This window comes from Centroberyx affinis, unplaced genomic scaffold, assembly GCF_046629955.1.
Source record: "Centroberyx affinis isolate AG114_WGS23_722 - 3 ecotype Tasmania unplaced genomic scaffold, CSIRO-AGI_Caff_v1 ptg001998l_1, whole genome shotgun sequence".
Lineage (NCBI taxonomy): Eukaryota > Metazoa > Chordata > Actinopteri > Beryciformes > Berycidae > Centroberyx > Centroberyx affinis.
The window spans coordinates 90,001-110,000 of NW_027280342.1; the positions used below are offsets into that span (position 1 = coordinate 90,001).

The window sequence follows — 20,000 nt, forward strand, 5'->3', positions numbered from 1 at the left end:
TCTTAAGGTTCTGTGCGCAAGTCGCAAAAAGGAAGGAGAAGTTTGGCACGCGGGGAGAAATATTAACGCTAAATGTAGAGTATTAAACCTGCCTTTTGTATGTTGACAAGTTTGTTGTTTTTGATGTTCATCAGTGCCATGAATAATTTCGCTGTTTGTAACGGGAAGAGCATGTTGTAAGCTTGCTAGTTTTAAGTTAGCCGACGTAGCCAGCAAACGTCAATACTCCGTACTTCATATCATAAGGGGAAGTTTTGTTTGCCCGTAACGAGTGTCTACGAAGAAGATGTCCATACCGTACTGATTTAGCACCTCAGTTGGAGAGTGAACAAGGTATGAATATGAATCTTATTGTCATCAGTGTTTTATTTCATGGTTTGTTATTTCTCATTGAAACTGAATAACCATGCTGTCCGCTAGCTTAAATGATATATAGCCTTAGCCAAAATTCACGGCTATTTATGCCTCGTTAACATGCACTGTACACTTTGTTTTCCTCTTTTATATGTTGATGTATGGTGTTTTGTAATTGAACAAGCACAAATGTAATGCATAAGAACCGAGTCAGTAACTAAAACCAAGCTATTTTAAGGATAGTTTTGTTGTTTTCTCTGACAATGGTATGATTGTAAAGGGATATTTCACTGTTTCTTTACTCAGCTCTTACGGTGTGAAATGGGTTTGAATAAATTCAAGAAACATCAGTCAAGGAGTTTGACCATCATCTTTCTGGGGATGCTACAGTAAGAGCTTGACCCTCATCGATCCTGCCATCCTGCTGCATCCTGGTGTTCATGATAGTCTACGGTGCCAGACTACTTCGCCTGTCAACATTGGAGCCATCAGGCCAGTCTGCATTTTTCCCACGGTTCATCAACAACAGGTCAACAATGGTCTACGGGCAGCGTTTGAATGGATTCGGTGCGATGGTCAGAGAAGGTCAGAGTTGAATAGACCATGGAACTGTGAGTACTGTACATAAGGTGTGCTACTGCTATAAGGATTCTCATCAAAAGAACATTCAAGTACCAAAGAACATTATTACTCATGTCTTCTTCAATGGTTTAAGAAAATTGCATTAATCCACATCAAAATTATCAAGGCATAAAGGACATTTTCACAGTGGGTAAATACATTTACAACTTTACTGTATTAAGAACTGCTGTATTATTGTTGGATTGATTTTGAGGTATTCAAGGTATATTTTCAAGACCTGAGTCTATAAGGCCAAATTGTTGATGTCGGGTTTCTTTAAGGTATTTGACGTATATTTCCAAGAACTTGAGTCTATAATAAGGTCAGATTGCTTATGCCAGTTCTCTTTAAGTTATTAACTATTATTAATCTTCCTTTTGAGATAGTTAATATGACAACTGTCATATGCATTAACTTACCTGTTTCTCAACCAATTGAAAATGGAAGAGCCAGCTAGCTTAGCTCTTAATATTAGTGAGTCAGATAAGCAGGTTGATAGTCTCCAAGATGGAATTCAGTCTCAGGGCCAAGTTCAAGAGAATATAGAGGCGCTCCGACGTTCATGTCGCCCACGGAATCCTACAGAAAAAATGCTTGCATTTCAAAAGGATGAAGCACAGAAAAAGGAAAAAAGACTTACATGTATGTATGACCAATGGAAGATACAAGCCCGCAAGGCAAGAGAGCAGCTAAAATCAGACATTCCAGAAAGTCAACTAGCATCTCTAGTTGACGCAACAGAAAATGCAAAAGAGAATGTTATGAGCATCTATGTTGAAATCAGAGATTGCATCGCACCGCCAACGATAAGGCGGCAGATTGATGCATGTGAAGCAGTGACAACAGATATTGTAAAAATTGCCTATGAAAGAATATCAGGCATTAACGGAGATTTTGATTCTGAACAAGAAAAACAACGCCTCCATGAGCTACTTCATCGTGATTATGCTGTGTCCATATATGGATCCTCTGCCTCACATACAAGTTACAGGTCCAGCATCCACTCCAGTCATCATAGCAGGACCTCATATGTGGCAGCCAAACGTGCAGATGCAGCAGCTGATCTTGCAGCTAGAGAGGCTGAGTATACAGTGCTGCTTGAAGAAGAAAAACAAAAGGAAAAGATACAGCATTTAGAGGAGCAGCAGAGGACAGAACTCGAAGCTCAAAAGCGTGAGTTGGAGCGACTTCAGGCAGAGAGAGACTTAAGGGCAGCCCGAGCCAGGTTGGAAGCCTATGATCAGGAGGCAGCAAGAGAGTCTTGCATCCAGCCTGTGGTCTGTAATACCACAGGGCAGTATTACATGTCTCCACGTGCCACTCCTCCTCCTCTCAATGTCATGGCACCATCTCCACATACAGAAGTGGCTCTTCTTGCTCAAGCTGTTCAAGACAGTATAGCAATTAACAGACTTCCGACACCAGAGCCATCTGTATTTACCGGTAACCCCATTCATTTTATTGAGTGGAAGGCATCATTCATGTCACTCATTGATCAAAGGAACATTTCTGCTGCTGATAAGCTTTATTATCTGAAGAAATATGTAGGTGGTATAGCTCGCAAGACCCTTGACGGAGTTTTCTACAGAAATGATGATGAAGCTTATCAGGATGCCTGGAACAAACTGAATCACAGATATGGACAGCCATTTGTCATACAGAGGGCATTCAGAGATAAGCTTGCCAGTTGGCCAAAACTTCAACCAAAGGATGCTGAAGGACTCAGGAATTTCTCTGATTTCTTGAATGCCTGCCAAGAGGCCATGCCTCACGTGATGGGTCTCCAAATATTGAATGATTGTGAGGAGAATCAGAAACTGGTTCAAAAATTGCCTGATTGGGCAGCATCTCGCTGGAACCGCCAGGTTACACAAACATTGAATGACAGGAAAGAATTCCCCAGCTTCCAGGACTTTGCTGCCTTTATGTCAGTGGAAGCGGATGTTGCCTGCAACCCGATAACATCCTTCCATGCACTCTGTTCATCTGATGTAGCTACAGAAAAACGAAATCAGAGGGACATAAAAAGGAACAAGGCCAGTGTTCTTAACACTCAAACAGTGACACACAGTGAGAGTCCAAAGTTGACAAAAGGAAGTGCAAAGCCTCAGTGTATGTTTTGTCAGAGCAATAACCATCAGCTCTACAGCTGTTCGGAGTTCGTAACAAAGTCTCTAGAGGAGCGACGTCAATATGTGAAAGAAAAAAGGCTGTGCTACGGATGCATGAAAATTGGCCACAATGCAAAGGACTGCCGTCATCGTCATTCCTGCAACACTTGCAAAGGAAAGCATCCGACATGTCTCCATGATGATAATTATGTGAAAAGGGAAAAACCTGTCCCTCAGGTTATGTCAACGTCAGGTAACACAAAAGAGTCAACAACTGCACTTTCACTTAATGTAGCAAGAGAAGGACCAGCTGCTAACACGTCCATGATCGTGCCAGTGTGGGTGTCTTCGAGTAACAATCCAAGAGCTGAAAAGCTTGTCTATGCTCTGCTTGATACTCAAAGTGATACCGCATTCATTGACCAAGAAGTGAGCCGCACGCTACATGCTGACACAGTACCAGTAAAGCTTAAGTTAACAACTATGATGGGAAAAGACACAGTTATGGAGAGCCAAAGAGTTTCAGGGCTTCGTGTGAGAGGCCATAATTCCACAATCCTAATTGACCTTCCTCATGCCTACACAAAGGACTGTATACCAGTAAATCGTGCCCACACTCCTACCTGTGAAACGGCAAGGCAATGGGATCATCTCAACATGATGGCAGATGAAATCCCTCCACTACAGGACTGCGAGGTTGGCCTTCTGATAGGGTACAACTGCTCAAGGGCTTTGGCACCAAGGCAAGTCATTTTAGGTGGGGATGAAGAACCTTATGCTGTTCGCACTGAGTTAGGATGGAGCATTGTGGGACCCTCATCATCATGCCTTGATTCTCCCAGCGCCACTAGCCTGTGTCACCGAGTTACCGCGAAAGAGCTACCACCAGTAACTCCTGCCGACGCTATTCGTGTTCTTGAGACTGATTTCAAGGATACCAGTGAAGATGGCAAGACAGTATCTCAGGATGATATCCTCTTCCTCAACAAGCTTAAAGAAGGTATAAAGACAACCTGTCATGGACACTATGAAATGCCCCTGCCCTTTAAGGAGAGACCTTACCTGCCAGACAACAAACACTGCGCTGTTGTTCGACTCAACCATCTCAAAAGAAGACTGTCAAAGGATGAAAGGTACAAGGAACAGTATGTTGAGTTCATGGCTGGAGTCATTGGAAAGGGAGACGCAGAGGAAGTTAATGATGATGGAATTGAAGGAGAGAAATGGTACATTCCTCATCACGGCGTCTACCATCCACGGAAACCAGAGAAACTACGGGTAGTGTTTGACTGCTCTGCTAAATACAAGGGAACCAGTCTTAATGATCACCTTCTCTCAGGGCCTGACTTAACAAACAACCTGACAGGTGTCCTATTACGATTTCGCCAGCACCCCATTGCACTGATGTGCGACATCGAGAAGATGTTTCATCAGTTTCATGTGTATGAGAGCGACCGAGACTACTTACGCTTTCTGTGGTGGAAGGATGGAGACCTCAGTGCACAGCCACAGGAGTTCCATATGAATGTGCATCTGTTTGGTGCTGCATCTTCTCCTGGATGTGCTAACTATGGACTGAAACATCTAGCTAAGGAGTACCAGCACATCTACCCGTTAGGATCACAGTTCATAATGAGAGATTTCTATGTTGATGATGGGATCACAAGTGTTGACAAGGCAGAAGGTGCCATTCAGCTTGCACAGGAGGCACGTGAACTTTGTGCCAAGGGTGGCCTCCGTCTGCACAAATTCATATCCAACAACAAAACTGTCATAGAGAGTATACCATCATCAGAACGTGCAACTGATGTTAAGGACCTTAACCTCACATTTGATGACTCGCCATTAGAAAGAACACTAGGAATTCAATGGCATATAGAATCCGATTGTTTCAGTTTCAGTATCAACCTCAAAGACCAGCCAGCTACTCGTCGTGGTATCCTATCCACAGTTGCATCCTTGTATGATCCATTGGGTCTTGTTGCTCCATTCCTGCTGATTGGAAAAAGAGTGCTCCAGGAAATGTGCAGAAATGGCACAGGTTGGGATGACCCTCTACCTGACAAACTTCAGCCATGGTGGGAGCAATGGAAAGATGATCTTATCAACCTGGAGAAAGTGAGCATAACACGCTGTTATGCACCCCCTGGATTTGGAAAGATTATCAAAACAGAGTTGCATCATTTTTCCGATGCCAGCACAAGCGGATATGGCCAGTGTTCATACCTAAGACTCAGAAATGAGGATGGAGACATTCACTGCGTTCTAGTCATGGGAAAATCACGTGTCTCTCCCACTAAGGTCACAACCATTCCCAGGTTAGAACTAACAGCGGCTGTTGTCTCAGTTACAGTAAGCAGGATGCTTAGGGAGGAGCTTGGATGTGCCGAGGTTGAGGAGTTTTTCTGGACTGACTCCATGGTGGTTCTGGGATACATCAACAATCAGGCACGACGATTCCACACATTTGTGGCCAACAGGGTGCAGAAGATACATCTCAACACTACTCCTAAACAATGGAGATATATCTCGACCGATGAAAACCCTGCAGACCACGCATCGAGAGGTTTAAAGGCCAGTGAGCTGCTGTCATCTAATTGGCTCACAGGACCCACATTCTTATGGGAAAAGGAAATTGTGCCCCCATCAGATAAGATCCCAGAGCTATCAATCGGAGACCCAGAGGTCAAAAAGGCTCAAACACTAAACACAGGAACCACAGAGCAAGTAAGCCTTGCAGATCGTCTGTCTAACTTCTCCTCCTGGCCTAGTGCGATTCGAGCTGTTACACGCATTCAGCGACGAATTAACAAGGACAAATCAGGTGGCCACTCCACAGTACTGGAGCGAGAGAAAGCTGAGTGCTTGATAATTAAGGATCTACAAAGTCACGTTTATAAAGATGACTTGAAGTCACTGTGCAAGGGAACCAAACTGCAAGCCCACAAGGAATTGTACAAACTTGATGCCTTCATAGACAAGGATGGTGTGCTGAAGGTGGGAGGAAGGCTGTGTGACGCGTCTCTTCCTAATTCATTCAAACATCCTGCAGTCATTCCAAAGGATCACCACATCACAAAACTGATAATTGCACACTGTCATGAAAAGGTTAAGCACCAAGGCAAGGGACTTACCATTAATGAAATACGGTCAAATGGTTACTGGATCCCAGGGATTAACTGAGCAGTAGCGTCCTATATTCGGCAATGTGTGACATGTAGGAGGCTGAGGAGACCTGCAGAGAAGCAAAGAATGGCTGATCTTCCGCCAGAGCGTGTAGAGCCATCATCACCATTTACATACTGTGTAATGGACTGTTTTGGCTCATTTTTCACCAAACAAGGAAGGAAGGAGCACAAAAGATATGGTCTTCTCTTCACCTGCTTCTGCTCTCGTGCTATCCATATTGAGATGCTTGATAACATGTCTACAGATTCCTTCATAAATGGTCTGCGATGTTTCATTGCCATATGTGGTGCAGTACGACAAATCAAATCAGATCAAGGAACCAACTTTGTGGGAGCCAAGAATGAGTTCAATGAAGCTCTAAAGGAAATTGACACAGACCGACTGACTGCTTTTCTTGCTGAGAAGCAGTGTGACTTCAGCATGAATACTCCACATTCAAGTCATGTTGGCGGTGTGTGGGAAAGACAAATTAGAACAGTCAGAAGTATTCTCAGCTCCACTCTCTCACTCTCTTCTGGCAGGCTAGATGATGCTTCTCTGAGAACCTTCTTTTATGAAGCAATTGTAAACAGCCGCCCACTGACTGTCGATAACCTTAACGACCCGAAAAGCCTTTAGCCACTAACCCCCAATCACCTGCTCACTATGAAATCTGTCACCACCCTACCACCACCTGGCAAGTTCATAAGGGAGGATATGTATGCTCGGAAAAGGTGGCGCCACATTCAATACCTTGCAGAGCAGTTTTGGAGCCGTTGGCGCAAGGAATACCTTTCCAGCATAGCTGTCAGACAGCGTTGGCATGATCCAAAGAGAAACTTGCAAATTGATGATATAGTGTTAGAGAGGAGTGATGATCTGCCCAGAAATGAGTGGAGGTTAGGTAGAGTCACAGAGGCCACTATCGATAAAGATGGACTTGTAAGGAAAGTCAAACTGTGTATTGGTGATCGCAATCTTAGTAAGAAGGGTGAACGCTGCAACAAGGTTACTGTAATAGAGCGCCCAGTTCAGAAACTGGTACTGTTGTTGGAGGCTTCTTAAAGTGCCTTCTTTGTTCCTTCAACAATCAAACACTAATGCTATAATAGCCTGTGGTATCATTTCATACATTTCATAGATTGGTATACTGGTATGTATACTGTTTTCTTGCACTATCTTTACCTGTCAGTTTAATCTCAGGTGTAGAAATCATTCGTAATTTAATGAATGAACACAATGTTATTCTGTTAATCACTCATGATTTGGTGGGAGTGTAAATGACCCTTTATTTGAGTGTCATTTGTTTTTTGTATTTGTCAGCATTGCATACATTTGCATATGCATTGGTTTCTTGCAATGGTATGGTTTTCATTGTTTACATGTAAAACACAGAGGCGCTTTTATTTTGAAATTTAAAAGGAAGTCTTAAGGTTCTGTGCGCAAGTCGCAAAAAGGAAGGAGAAGTTTGGCACGCGGGGAGAAATATTAACGCTAAATGTAGAGTATTAAACCTGCCTTTTGTATGTTGACAAGTTTGTTGTTTTTGATGTTCATCAGTGCCATGAATAATTTCGCTGTTTGTAACGGGAAGAGCATGTTGTAAGCTTGCTAGTTTTAAGTTAGCCGACGTAGCCAGCAAACGTCAATACTCCGTACTTCATATCATAAGGGGAAGTTTTGTTTGCCCGTAACGAGTGTCTACGAAGAAGATGTCCATACCGTACTGATTTAGCACCTCAGTTGGAGAGTGAACAAGGTATGAATATGAATCTTATTGTCATCAGTGTTTTATTTCATGGTTTGTTATTTCTCATTGAAACTGAATAACCATGCTGTCCGCTAGCTTAAATGATATATAGCCTTAGCCAAAATTCACGGCTATTTATGCCTCGTTAACATGCACTGTACACTTTGTTTTCCTCTTTTATATGTTGATGTATGGTGTTTTGTAATTGAACAAGCACAAATGTAATGCATAAGAACCGAGTCAGTAACTAAAACCAAGCTATTTTAAGGATAGTTTTGTTGTTTTCTCTGACAATGGTATGATTGTAAAGGGATATTTCACTGTTTCTTTACTCAGCTCTTACGGTGTGAAATGGGTTTGAATAAATTCAAGAAACATCAGTCAAGGAGTTTGACCATCATCTTTCTGGGGATGCTACAATCAGGGATGGGACTAAGGCCACCACCGAGGACATCAGAGCCGGGGCAGTACCCGTCTGCTGACAGCTAGAAGACTGCACAGGAATCTGAGAAAGGCTGGAGAAAACCAGCCGTACACACACACACACACACACACACACACACACACACACACACACACACACACACACACAGAGCTGTGCAGAAGCAGCACAAAGCACAGATGTATTTGGGCACAGACACGCTCATATAGACAGATAGAAAGTGATTAGACACAGTGTAACCAGGAGGCAGCCCTATACTATGTTCCCAACAGCAAATTCCTATATAAATACTGTCTAGGCTAGGGTAAGAGAACAGACTGTGTTGAGCCCAAGCCAATGGTGCTAAGGTAGGTCGTATGATTGCGAGAATAAGTAGGTTTTGAAAAATAGTGAAAATAGTGAACTCTGTGGTGATGGGACAGTCCAAATCACTGTGGGGAGTCTGGTTAGAACTCTGGGGTTGTCATAGAAGAGGGGTTCCAATAACCAGGCCTTTTGCAGTAAAGGGTTCTTTTATTTATACTTGTAGGATAATTAACTTAAGGTAGTTAAACCAGTGGTAGTGAAACTTGTGGTTTCTGTAAACATAAACAGAATACAAAATATAGAATTAAGTATACAGATAATACGGCAAATATCAAATATACATTCTCTAGAATAAACCTAGAATAAACCTAGAATAACATGAATATATGCTGGGCTAAGGTTAGTACTGTCTTAGGGGGTAACCTACAGATATCTACTGACTACTCTCCACTTAAGTGCGTGCTGTCTGGTTACTGTCCATGAGGCTAAAGCACGCCCCTTCACGTGTAAGGCACATGGGCATTAGTGCGCATGCCAGTGGAAAAAATACGTCAATTTCCCCAAACCACATAAACGTTACACATCTTAATACACAGCTTAATTATCTTAATACACTGCTCTCTAACAGAAAGGCGATCTAGACTGTGTAAACATCTTATATATGTATGCCTAATGCAACAATATTTATGCCGTCTTACAATTACCACTTCAAACGGTAAACCGGCTAACATACAGATTACATTCTCTTAATGCTTCGTTACAGAACTACATGGTTAATGCCAAGGAAACACAGGAAACTACTCACGGTTTTCATGGACGCACAAATCACACCGTAACTAAACTAATGAACGCCAAACTGCGGTATTTAAACCATTTAACTAACAGTTCTTGATGACTCGCGATTCCCCATACTGTTCGCGAGCCGGTCTACATCCATGTAGTTCTACGTGCGAGATTCAGGAGGCACGCAGTCCCCACCATCTTAAAGGAACAGACGGCCTTTTTAACAGGTTTTGAGTCTAGATTTGTAGATTTCGACAGAATTAGCTTCCCTGACCGTAAGAGGCAGCTGGTTCCAGAGACAGGAGCACGGTAGAGTTTCTTGATTCTGGGGACAGTCAGGTAGCCAGCATCCTGTGATCAGAGGGCACGAGGGGGAATATAAGGGATGATGAGGTCGGATAGATATGATGGTGCAAGCCCATGTAACGATTTATAAGCTAACAGAAGCACCTTAAAGTCAGATCTGGCTTGAATTGGGAGCCAATGAAGGGAGGTTAGGATTGGAGTAATGTGGTTAAATTTTCTAGTTCTGGTTAGTATTCTGGCGGCAGCATTTTGCACGAGTTGTAGTTTTTTAGTACTGCAGTTCGGTAGGCCAGAGAGTAAGAAATTACAATAATCGAGTCTTGATGAAACAAAAGCATGTATTAAAGTTTCAGCATCCGTCGTATTTAGCAGGGAGCAAATTTTTGAGATATTGCGAAGGTGGAAAAATGCTATCTTAGTGATTTCCTTAATGTGAGCATCGGATGAGAGAGCTGAGTCGAAAGTAACGCCAAGGTTTCTAACTGTGGGACTCTGGGTAATTAAGCAATCCCCAAAGTTAAGAGTAAGGTCTGCAACAAGAGGCAGTTGGGTTTTTGGGCCAATAACTAGCATCTCAGTTTTGCTGGCGTTTAGTCGCAAGAAGTTTTGTGACATCCAATTTGTTACAGCGATTAGGCATAGTTCTAGGTTTGTAAGTTGTGAACGGTCGTCAGGTCTAATTGGTATGTAAATTTGAGCATCATCCACGTAACAGTGAAATTTAATACCGTAGCTGTGGAAAATGTCACCAAGAGGTAGCATGTAAAGGGAGAAAAGCAGAACAAAGGGCTTCCTACCAAACAACCGCACTACTGACCACATTTACATCCTACACACTCTAATTAACCATCATAAAAAAAAACAAGGGGAACATTTTTGCACTTTATTGTATATATATATATATAAAAAGGCATTTGATTCCATTTGGCAAGAGGGATTATATTATAAAATTCTCCAAAGTGGCATAGGGGGTAAAGTCTGACATAATAAAGTCAATGTATGTCAGTAATAAATGTGGAATAAAAATTGGAAACAAAAGTACAGATTTCTTCACTCAAGCGAAAGGAGTATTTCAGGGAAACAGCTTGTCACCAACTCTCTTTAACATCTACATCAGGCGTCACTAACTGGCGGACTCCGGGCCGGATCCAGACCCAGTGACGCTTCTGTCCGGACTGCGGCCAATTTCTGATCAATTAATGAGAATTAATAAGATTGACAGAGCATTTTTTCCACGGGCGCAACTATAGACCTTAGGCGCAGCAATTTCAGCTCATACGGCAGGGATACTCAAACTGTTTTATTGAAGGTCCACTTATGAATTTTACACGTTCAAAGGTCCGGAACAATGCCAGTAAAACGGACCGACATAAATGAACATCCATAACTTGTCCATAACATGACTTAAACATAACTTTAAGTAGCCTACACACATTCAATACTACAGTATGAAAAAAGTGGCAGAAACGAAGCGGAGCAGTAATGTGTTGTTTGTTGCCAGGCAACCAAAGTAGAAGTGAAAAGTAGTAGTGATGTTTCAATAAAAAAATATTAGCATTATAATGGCATTATAATGGCAGTATAAGGCACTATCACCATTGGTTCCAATTACAGTCAGCCGAGAAGCTGACCCAGGTAAGATGGCTGCCATTAGCCTGGTGTCCAGCCCCTATGAATCACAGTTTTCAGCACTCTTCGAAAAATCAATTCTGAAGCAACTCTTAAGATTAATGATGCAGAAATTGACTCAACTCATTATTTACAAATTCATATGCCTTAAAATTTATGGACCTAGTAGACTTTAAAACTCTACAAATAATGTTTAGAGCTAAAGACAGAACACTTCCTGACTGTATCCAAGGGTTGTTTTCAATGAGGGAGAGCAGGTATCCATTCAGGGGAAATTATATGTTTGAAAAAAAGAGGGTAAGACCAAATGTAAAAAATAGATGTGTGACAGTTAAAGGGGTCAAATTATGGAATAGTTGTAATAATGCAGTAAAAGAATGTAGTAATATGTGTAAGTTAAAGAAGATGTTCAAAAACATTACATTTGAAAGATACAAAAGCTGTGACCAACACTGAGAAATGAATGACAATTATGAACTGTCTTTGTTTTGTTTCTGTTTCTGTTTTATGATGTTGTGTTTCTTTAGTAAATGTATTTATTTATATATTTATTTTTATAATTTCTTTTTTTGTTTGTTTTGTTTGTTTTGTTTTGTTGTTGGGTAGAGCAAGGATAATGTTTTGTTATGTATTAAGAGTAGGCAAAATAAGCTTAGGTTTCTGCCTACACCTTTTTTTTTTCTGGTCAAACAATATAATGTTAATATAATAATATAATGTTTATTTTGTTTTATTCTTGATGATTTAGTATTATTTAAATCATTTTCATAACTGTATTAGTTGATATTGTGTATAATTGACCAGAAAAAAACCAAAAACGAACTAACTAAATTTGCATGGCGATTCATAATGCAAATTCGAAGAGTGCTGAAAACTGCTGTTCATAGGGGCTGGACACCAGGCTAGGCTGCCAGGTGGTCCCACTCCAGAACATGAATCCTCTGTGACAGGTCCTGTCCTGGGGATCCTGTGACCTCTAGACAGTAAGATGCAAACACACAACGCTGAACAGCCGCTTCTAATTACATCTTGCCGCCATAGAGGCGTCCGTGTTATCGCTGCTTTTGCTCTCTCTCTCTCTCTCTCTCTCTCTCTCTCTCTCTCTCTCTCTCTCTCTCTGTTTGTGATGTTGCCGATAGTATTGGTAGAGTTAACACATAGCAACACAGTCGTAGTTTTACGCATTTACACAAAACATTTCAGTGAAAATAAAAAGACAAGAGACGTATAGTCTTGGCAATTAAATGTATATTTATTAATGTACTTTTCATGATTGAATTGTTTGTCACCTGTCTTCTGTGCTGCACTGGACGATCCTCTGTTTTAGACCCGGAAACCCAAGGCCTTTTCTTTGGGGGGGGGGTTCCGGGGGATCGGACCAAGTGTGGTAAAGTGGCAGGGGTGTTTAATTGTGGGTTTGTTGAAAAGTTATTTTAATACTTTTGAGTGGATCAGTTGTTTTGGAAATGTCTAATGACCTTTATTATTGTTGAATTTAATATTGTGGAGTAATATGAACCAGGTAACTAATGCTATGAGATAATTGATTACCAAATACTAATTGATGTCTCTTAGTAGGAGCCAGCTGCTATATAAAGGAGGAGGCTGGAGCTCCTGGGGAGAGGATAGCAGAGCTTGCTGGCAGAGGCAGGCCAGATCACTGTCATCTGCAGAGGGCTCTTATCTAAAGGAGCATTGCCTAATAGTGCAGATTTGATTTATAAGTATATCTTTTGCCTTGTATATTTTTGTTTTGTTTATTTTTGCAAGTTGTATTTTTTTCCTTTTTTCTTCAATTGGACATTTTTTTTGTCTGCACTGTATATATAAGCTGCATGGGACTGCACTGCTTGTGAATAAAACACCTGGACTGATGAACAGCACCATCTCTTTTGTGCCTCAGCCATGCGGCCATCTTTACAGGCTCTGTCACTCAGCTAAGCTCCTCCCACCAAAACAACCATCCATTCACTGAGAACTGAAAGTCTTCTTCTCTTCTTCTGTGTTTCAGTTAGCTGACCGGTTACAGCACAGATACAAGCCTTTTGTTTTGACCTTGATGTTGCTGGTTACCATGGTTACCGCATCCAAATGAAAGGGATTTATTAATAAAAACTTGATATTTAGTGAGATCGAATACCTACCTATGTATTTCAGATGCAGTATGAATAAAACTAAATATATTTCAACAGGAAACACACGTTTCAGTCTGATGATGTTTATTGACAGTTGACTGACAGCAGGTCATCAGTGGCAGAACACATGACTGAAGGAAGAAAAGCTGTGATGTGGATATCAGATCAGAGCATCTTCAAATCCATTCTATTCAATTCTATCTTATTCTACTGTGTTCTGCTGTCTTTTATTTGCCCTTCATGCCTGACTTGGTGGTTTTTCCCTCCTGAGTTTGTCGTTCGACGCTCTTAATCACACCGACCGCCACCGTCTGCCTCATGTCTCGCACCGCAAAACGACCTGAGAGACAGACAGGCAGAGAGAGAGACAGACAGACAGAGAGAGAGACAGACAGGCAGAGAGACAGACAGACAGGCAGAGAGAGAGACAGACAGAGAGAGAGAGAGACAGACAGGCAGAGAGAGAGAGACAGACAGGCAGAGAGAGAGAGACAGACAGGCAGAGAGAGAGACAGACAGAGAGAGAGAGAGACAGACAGGCAAAGAGAGAGACAGGCAGAGAGAGAGAGACAGACAGGCAGAGAGAGAGAGACAGACAGACAGAGAGAGAGACAGGCAGAGAGAGAGAGAGACAGACAGGCAGAGAGAGAGAGACAGACAGGCAGAGAGAGAGAGACAGACAGACAGAGAGAGAGACAGGCAGAGAGAGAGAGAGACAGACAGGCAGAGAGAGACAGACAGGCAGAGAGAGAGAGACAGACACAGAGAGAGAGAGACAGACAGACAGGCAGAGAGAGAGACAGACAGACAGACAGACAGGCAGAGAGAGAAGGGAGGGATACAGGATATTATCAGTTATTCATTGCATAAATATTGACGCTTTTCTAATTTTTTCTAATTTTTCACCCTTAGTCTTCCTGCTAATGTTTATTTATGTATTTATTCATTTATTTGATGAGGAAAATGCTAATTAACATGGAGCCACTTCAGCTGGTTTCTGCAGCTGATGTTCTGGTTCAGATTACAGCTGCTAGTTTCCAACTCCTGTCTCTATCAGGCTTTAGGAAAAAAAAGGGAAAAAGATATCAGTTCCATACAGTTATGAAGCATCATTTAAAGACGGCAAAATGAAAAGACCAACAAATAACAATAAAATAAGCAAGTCATTAACAATGAGATGATTTGACATTGTCAAACAACAACACATGTCTCGGATTAACTTTATTTCAGTTGGTGTGTCTTCTACATGTGAGAACCCTTTATAGAAAAAGCTGACTGCCCAAAGGAAGTCTTGCAGCCTGTGATTTTACAATTGTCATTTGCTGATAAACCTGCATAAAATATCTGGTGCTAAATTTTGTAAACATTTAAAAATTAGTTTCAGATGTGAATATTGAAAAAAATTGAGCAAAAAACAGAGCAAATTGTACCGCTTCAATTTGTGGCAGTGATGCCGTCTCATGGGCTTTTTTATGCATTATTTTTCCAGCTTGGTTACACAGAGATGGAAGAACTGAGGCTTGGCTCCACACTGTTACACAATAAGATAAATGTGAAAAGATAAACCTGGGCTGCTTTGATTGGTATGTGGTGTCTAATTAGTTTGAAGCAATTTAAATATTTTTTACTGTCTTTGAGATCTTTTTGACATGTTTTTCAAATTTGGGTTTGGAGTTTAAAACTACACCTAAGAAATTTAATTCATTAACCATCTCAATTTCATCTGTCTGTATCGTTACTCTGAGTTTTTTTTTATTGTATTGGTTTTATGATGGAAAAGCACATAGAGACTGTCTTTTTCAGGTTCAGAGTGAGATTATTATTACACTGATATACTCCATTCATATTCAATGTTAATACCTCAGCTGCCTCACACATAGATGACTGTGTCGTCAGCATAGAGCTGACAGCCAGATCAACGGGCCAAGGGTTGAGCTTTGAGGAATGGCCATGTTGTTTTGTCGAAGGGCAGAGAGACTTTTTTAGGTTGATCTTCACACATTGCTCTCTCGATTGTAGATATGAGGCCAACCAACAAGAAGCTTGCTTGGAAAAATTAAATTTAGACAGATGTAGGGTTGACAGTGTCAAATGCTTTTTTCAGGTAAGAGACAATGTTAGGACCTTACCCTGGTCCAGAAAACAGCAATTTACTGTTTCTGTGGAGTGTTTGGGTCTAAAGCCAAAGTGTGTAAAGTTGGTTGGATTCTAAATGATCAACCAATTGTTCTGACACAACTTTTTCCAGAACCTTGGAAACCTGGAAGAGTAGAAATTGGATGACAGGTGCATGGCAGGTCAGTGTCCCCTGATTTAAATATGGGTGTTGCAACTGCCTTTTTCCATTTATCTGGAAATATACTAGACTGAATGGAAAGGTTAACTAGATGAGTGACTGGGTTTATGATGGAGGAACTGTACTGCTTAATGAAAGCTGTGTCCAAGTTAAAGATATCTTTGGCCTTTGAGTTTGATATTTTCCATATTATTTCAATAATTTTGGCTTCATCAACCTCTCTAATGTAGAATGAGCCAGCTGGTAAGCCTTCTATTTCATCACTGTTCAATATTATAGGATCAAAATTTCAAACACATTCCTCCGCTGAGCAAATAAAAATGCTAGAACCAGGCTTCCCATGCATTTGTATTCATATATTTATACTTAACATGTTTTAGTGATGTAACTGTCAGCTGTGTTATGTTTAATATCATCTGTGCTATTCTTATTTATATTCTAGTTTTCTTTACTATATCCTGTTATTGTTTGCTGCTGCAACAACCCAAATCTCACCTCATCTCACCTCATCTCATATCATCTCATCACCTCATCTCATCACCTCATCACACCTCATCTCATATCATCTCATCACCTCATCACACCTCATCTCATATCATCTCATCACCTCATCACACCTCATCTCATATCATCTCATCACCTCATCTCACCTCATCTCATATCGTCTCATCACTTCATCTCATCACCTCATCTCATCTCATCACACCTCATCTCATATCATCTCATCACCTCATCTCACCTCATCTCATCTCATCACCTCATCACACCTCATCTCACCTCATTTCATCACCTCATCTCATCACCTCATCTCATCACCTCATCTCACCTCATTTCATCACCTCATCTCATCACCTCATCTCACTTCATCTCATCACATCTCATCACCTCACCTCATCACCTCATCTCACTTCATCTCATCTCATCACCTCATCTCACCTCATCTCATCACCTCATTTCATCACCTCATCTCATCACCTCATCTCACTTCATCTCATCTCATCACCTCATCTCACCTCATCTCATATCATCTCATCACCTCATCTCATCACCTCACCTCATCTCATCACCTCATCTCACTTCATCTCATCACACCTCATCTCACTTCATCTCATCACACCTCATCTCACTTCATCTCATCTCTCACACCTAGAAACTGTGCCTCCTGAATTTCTCCAAGGGGATCAATAAAGTGCTATCTCATCTTATCCTAATCTTTTAGTCTAGTCTGTCCGTAACTGTGAGTGTCTGATCTGAGCTGAGATGTTTCTAGAAGCTGCTCTGTTGAAACTGGGACTCACCCAGTGGGGGGTACTCGACGAAGGTCTCCACCACCATGGGTTTGGCAGGGACCAGCATGACTATGGCGGCGTCTCCGCTCTTCACAAACTTGGGATTATCCTCCAACTTCTTCCCAGAGCGCCGGTCAATCTTCTCCTTCAGCTCGCTGAACTTGCAGGCAATGTGTGCGGTGTGGCAGTCCAGCACCGGGCTGTAACCCGCATGGATCTCTCCAGGGTGGTTCAAGACGATCACCTGACCAGAAGACACATCCCAGTTAGCTACTGGGAACTGACCAGTACATCCCAGTACAACCACAGACTTCTACAGCTCCACTGCAGCAGCTGGGGGTTCAGTGTGTTGCTCAAGGGCTCCTCAAAAGTATTTTTTGGGGGAGGGAAGCGTGTTACTCTCAGAGTCCCAGCTGGGATTTAAACTGGCAACTCTGCAGACACAAGCTGCTGCCGCCCCCTGGAGGTTTTGCATGTACACTGCCGGTTGATGCTCTAAACTGACGTGAGGTCTTCTACTGACGGGTAAAGTCGAACCTTTTTGGCTCTGTAGTTTGCTCGACCCTGAAAGAGCTCCTGGGCTCTGAGAAGGATCGCACAGTGTGATATCTGGGTCATATATCAGAGGGTGTGGTGTTAAAGTGACTGGTGCCTGTTTAAGATAGTAGTTGCTGCAAAGAAAAAGAGCAATCAACAGAAACTGGTCCAAGCCGTTTCTCCTTGACTCAAACAATGGACAGACTTTGTCTGGGAGATATTTGAATGGAAAAACTAACATTTACTCTGGGGATTAAGCAGGAGCTGTTTTACAGAAGACAAATCGACTGTGGACTGTGTACACTACAAACAAAGAGGACACCGTCTCATAATGTATAAAAAACAAAATGGAGAACCACATATTAGATGGCTATGAAATATATGATATATATCTCTTAGGCTTATCTATTTATATATTTTCTACAATAATAGTAATAAAAACTTAATTTAACTTTATTTATAGCACTTTCCAAAACAAAGTTTCAAAGTGGTTCATGAAGGATAAGACAATACATTAAAAGACATGAAGACCTTAAAATATTTTTAAAAAGCAGAATATATTTAAAAAAACATATTCTTTCCATATATCTTGTATTTCTTGTACAACAAATAATTAGACACAACTGTTTCAAGAAGTTCACCAACCTGACCAACGAAGGATTTGACGCCACAAGGGGGGTTCTGTTTAGAGTCGCCCGCCACATTTCCCCGTTTAATATCTTTGATGGAGACATTTTTCACATTGAAGCCGATGTTGTCGCCGGGAAAAGCCTCTGTTAAGGCCTCATGGTGCATCTCAACAGACTTCACCTCTGTGGTGAGCATCTGAGGGGCAAAGGTCACGATCGTGCCTGGCTTCAGGATGCCGGTCTCCACTCGACCCACTGGCACCGTCCCGATACCTGGAAGAACAGCAGTTTTAAAGATGCTTCACCTGCACACACCTGCTGTTTGGCTCATACTGTATATGATACATATCAAAGAAACAAATGAACAAATTTGGTTCAGTTTGGATCAGAGTTTGGAGTGTGTTTGACAGCAGTAGCTCTGTACCTCCGATCTTGTAGACATCCTGCAGAGGAATTCGCAGTGGTTTGTTTGTTGGTCGTTCTGGAGGAAGGATGGAGTCGAGGGCGTTAAACAGAGTCTTGCCGGAAGCGTTTCCCTCTTTACGTTCAACGCTCCATCCTTTGTACCACGGCATCTGTTAAAGATGGAGTGGCAACAACAACATCAACAACAACATCAACAACAACAACAACAACAACAACACTCAACATCAACAAACACTTACAAATTCAAATATTCATCTTATTGGAACAGTAGGAAAGTTGTTCTTCAAACAGTACATGATGTTCCTTACTTTGTCACTTGGCTCAAGTATGTTGTCTCCATGAAAGCCGCTGATTGGCACCATGGCTACAGCTTTCGAGTTGTAGCCAACCTTCATGATGTAGCTGCTAACTTCCTTTTCAATTTCATGAAACCGTTCCTCAGAGTAACCAGCGGTGTCCATTTTATTGATGCCAATGATGAGTTGCTTGACTCCAAGTGTGTAGGCCAGCAAGGCATGTTCACGAGTCTGGCCATTGGAGGAGATGCCGGCCTCGAACTCTCCAGTTCCTGCAGCTACTATCAGCACAGCGCAGTCAGCCTGCATGGACAGGACCAGCAGTCTGTTTACAAGCTCACCAACATCAGCAATAAAACATCAAAAAAAAAAAATTCTGGTGTTTTTTAATGCATTTCTTACCGTCAACAAATCCTATGAAAATAAGCAAACAGGTCTGGTCCATGTAGCTGCTGCCCAGTAAAGCCTCCTGTCCCAGCAGCCATAGAACTCCATTGTATTAAAAAACGATTAAAAACCCGTCACAGAGCCATGCTGCTGCTCTGCAGCATATTTCATCATCACCATGCACCGGGCCGGACCACTTTTTCCTCAAACAACTTAATAAGCCGACTGTAAACACGTTTTCCATCTCAGGAAAGTAGTTCTGTAGCACAGAAAATAGTTCTCGGCGTAATGAAGAATTTGGTCCCATTTGAATTTGATTTGGTAAAAACTACAACAGCCTGACTTTTCATGGTAACAGTTAACGATTTTTAAAATGTAAACTATGTCTTTGTGAGCTGTGTTTCAAGGTTTTTAGCTTACAATTGGAGCCAAAGACTTCCGGGTTGAAGGCTAAAGGGAACGTGGGAAGTCAGAAAGTAACGGGAGGAGAGCAAACGCATTGTTGATTTTGTTATTTTCATAGGATTTGTTGACG

General features: G+C 41.7%; 1 protein-coding gene across 1 annotated transcript in view; it reads right to left on the reverse strand.

Moving 5' to 3' along the window:
- Positions 1-13,678: 13,678 nt before the first annotated feature.
- LOC139653898 (elongation factor 1-alpha 2-like) overlaps positions 13,679-20,000 on the reverse strand; it is a 7,809-nt gene continuing 1,487 nt past the window's right edge. Inside the window, exons 3-7 of the mRNA XM_071530909.1 lie at positions 19,091-19,381; positions 18,781-18,931; positions 18,373-18,629; positions 17,200-17,434; positions 13,679-13,945 (exon numbers count right to left, since the gene is read on the reverse strand). Coding sequence (XP_071387010.1) covers positions 13,833-13,945; positions 17,200-17,434; positions 18,373-18,629; positions 18,781-18,931; positions 19,091-19,381 — 1,047 coding nt within the window. The 3' untranslated portion in view covers positions 13,679-13,832. The remainder of the gene's footprint in view (positions 13,946-17,199; positions 17,435-18,372; positions 18,630-18,780; positions 18,932-19,090; positions 19,382-20,000) is intronic.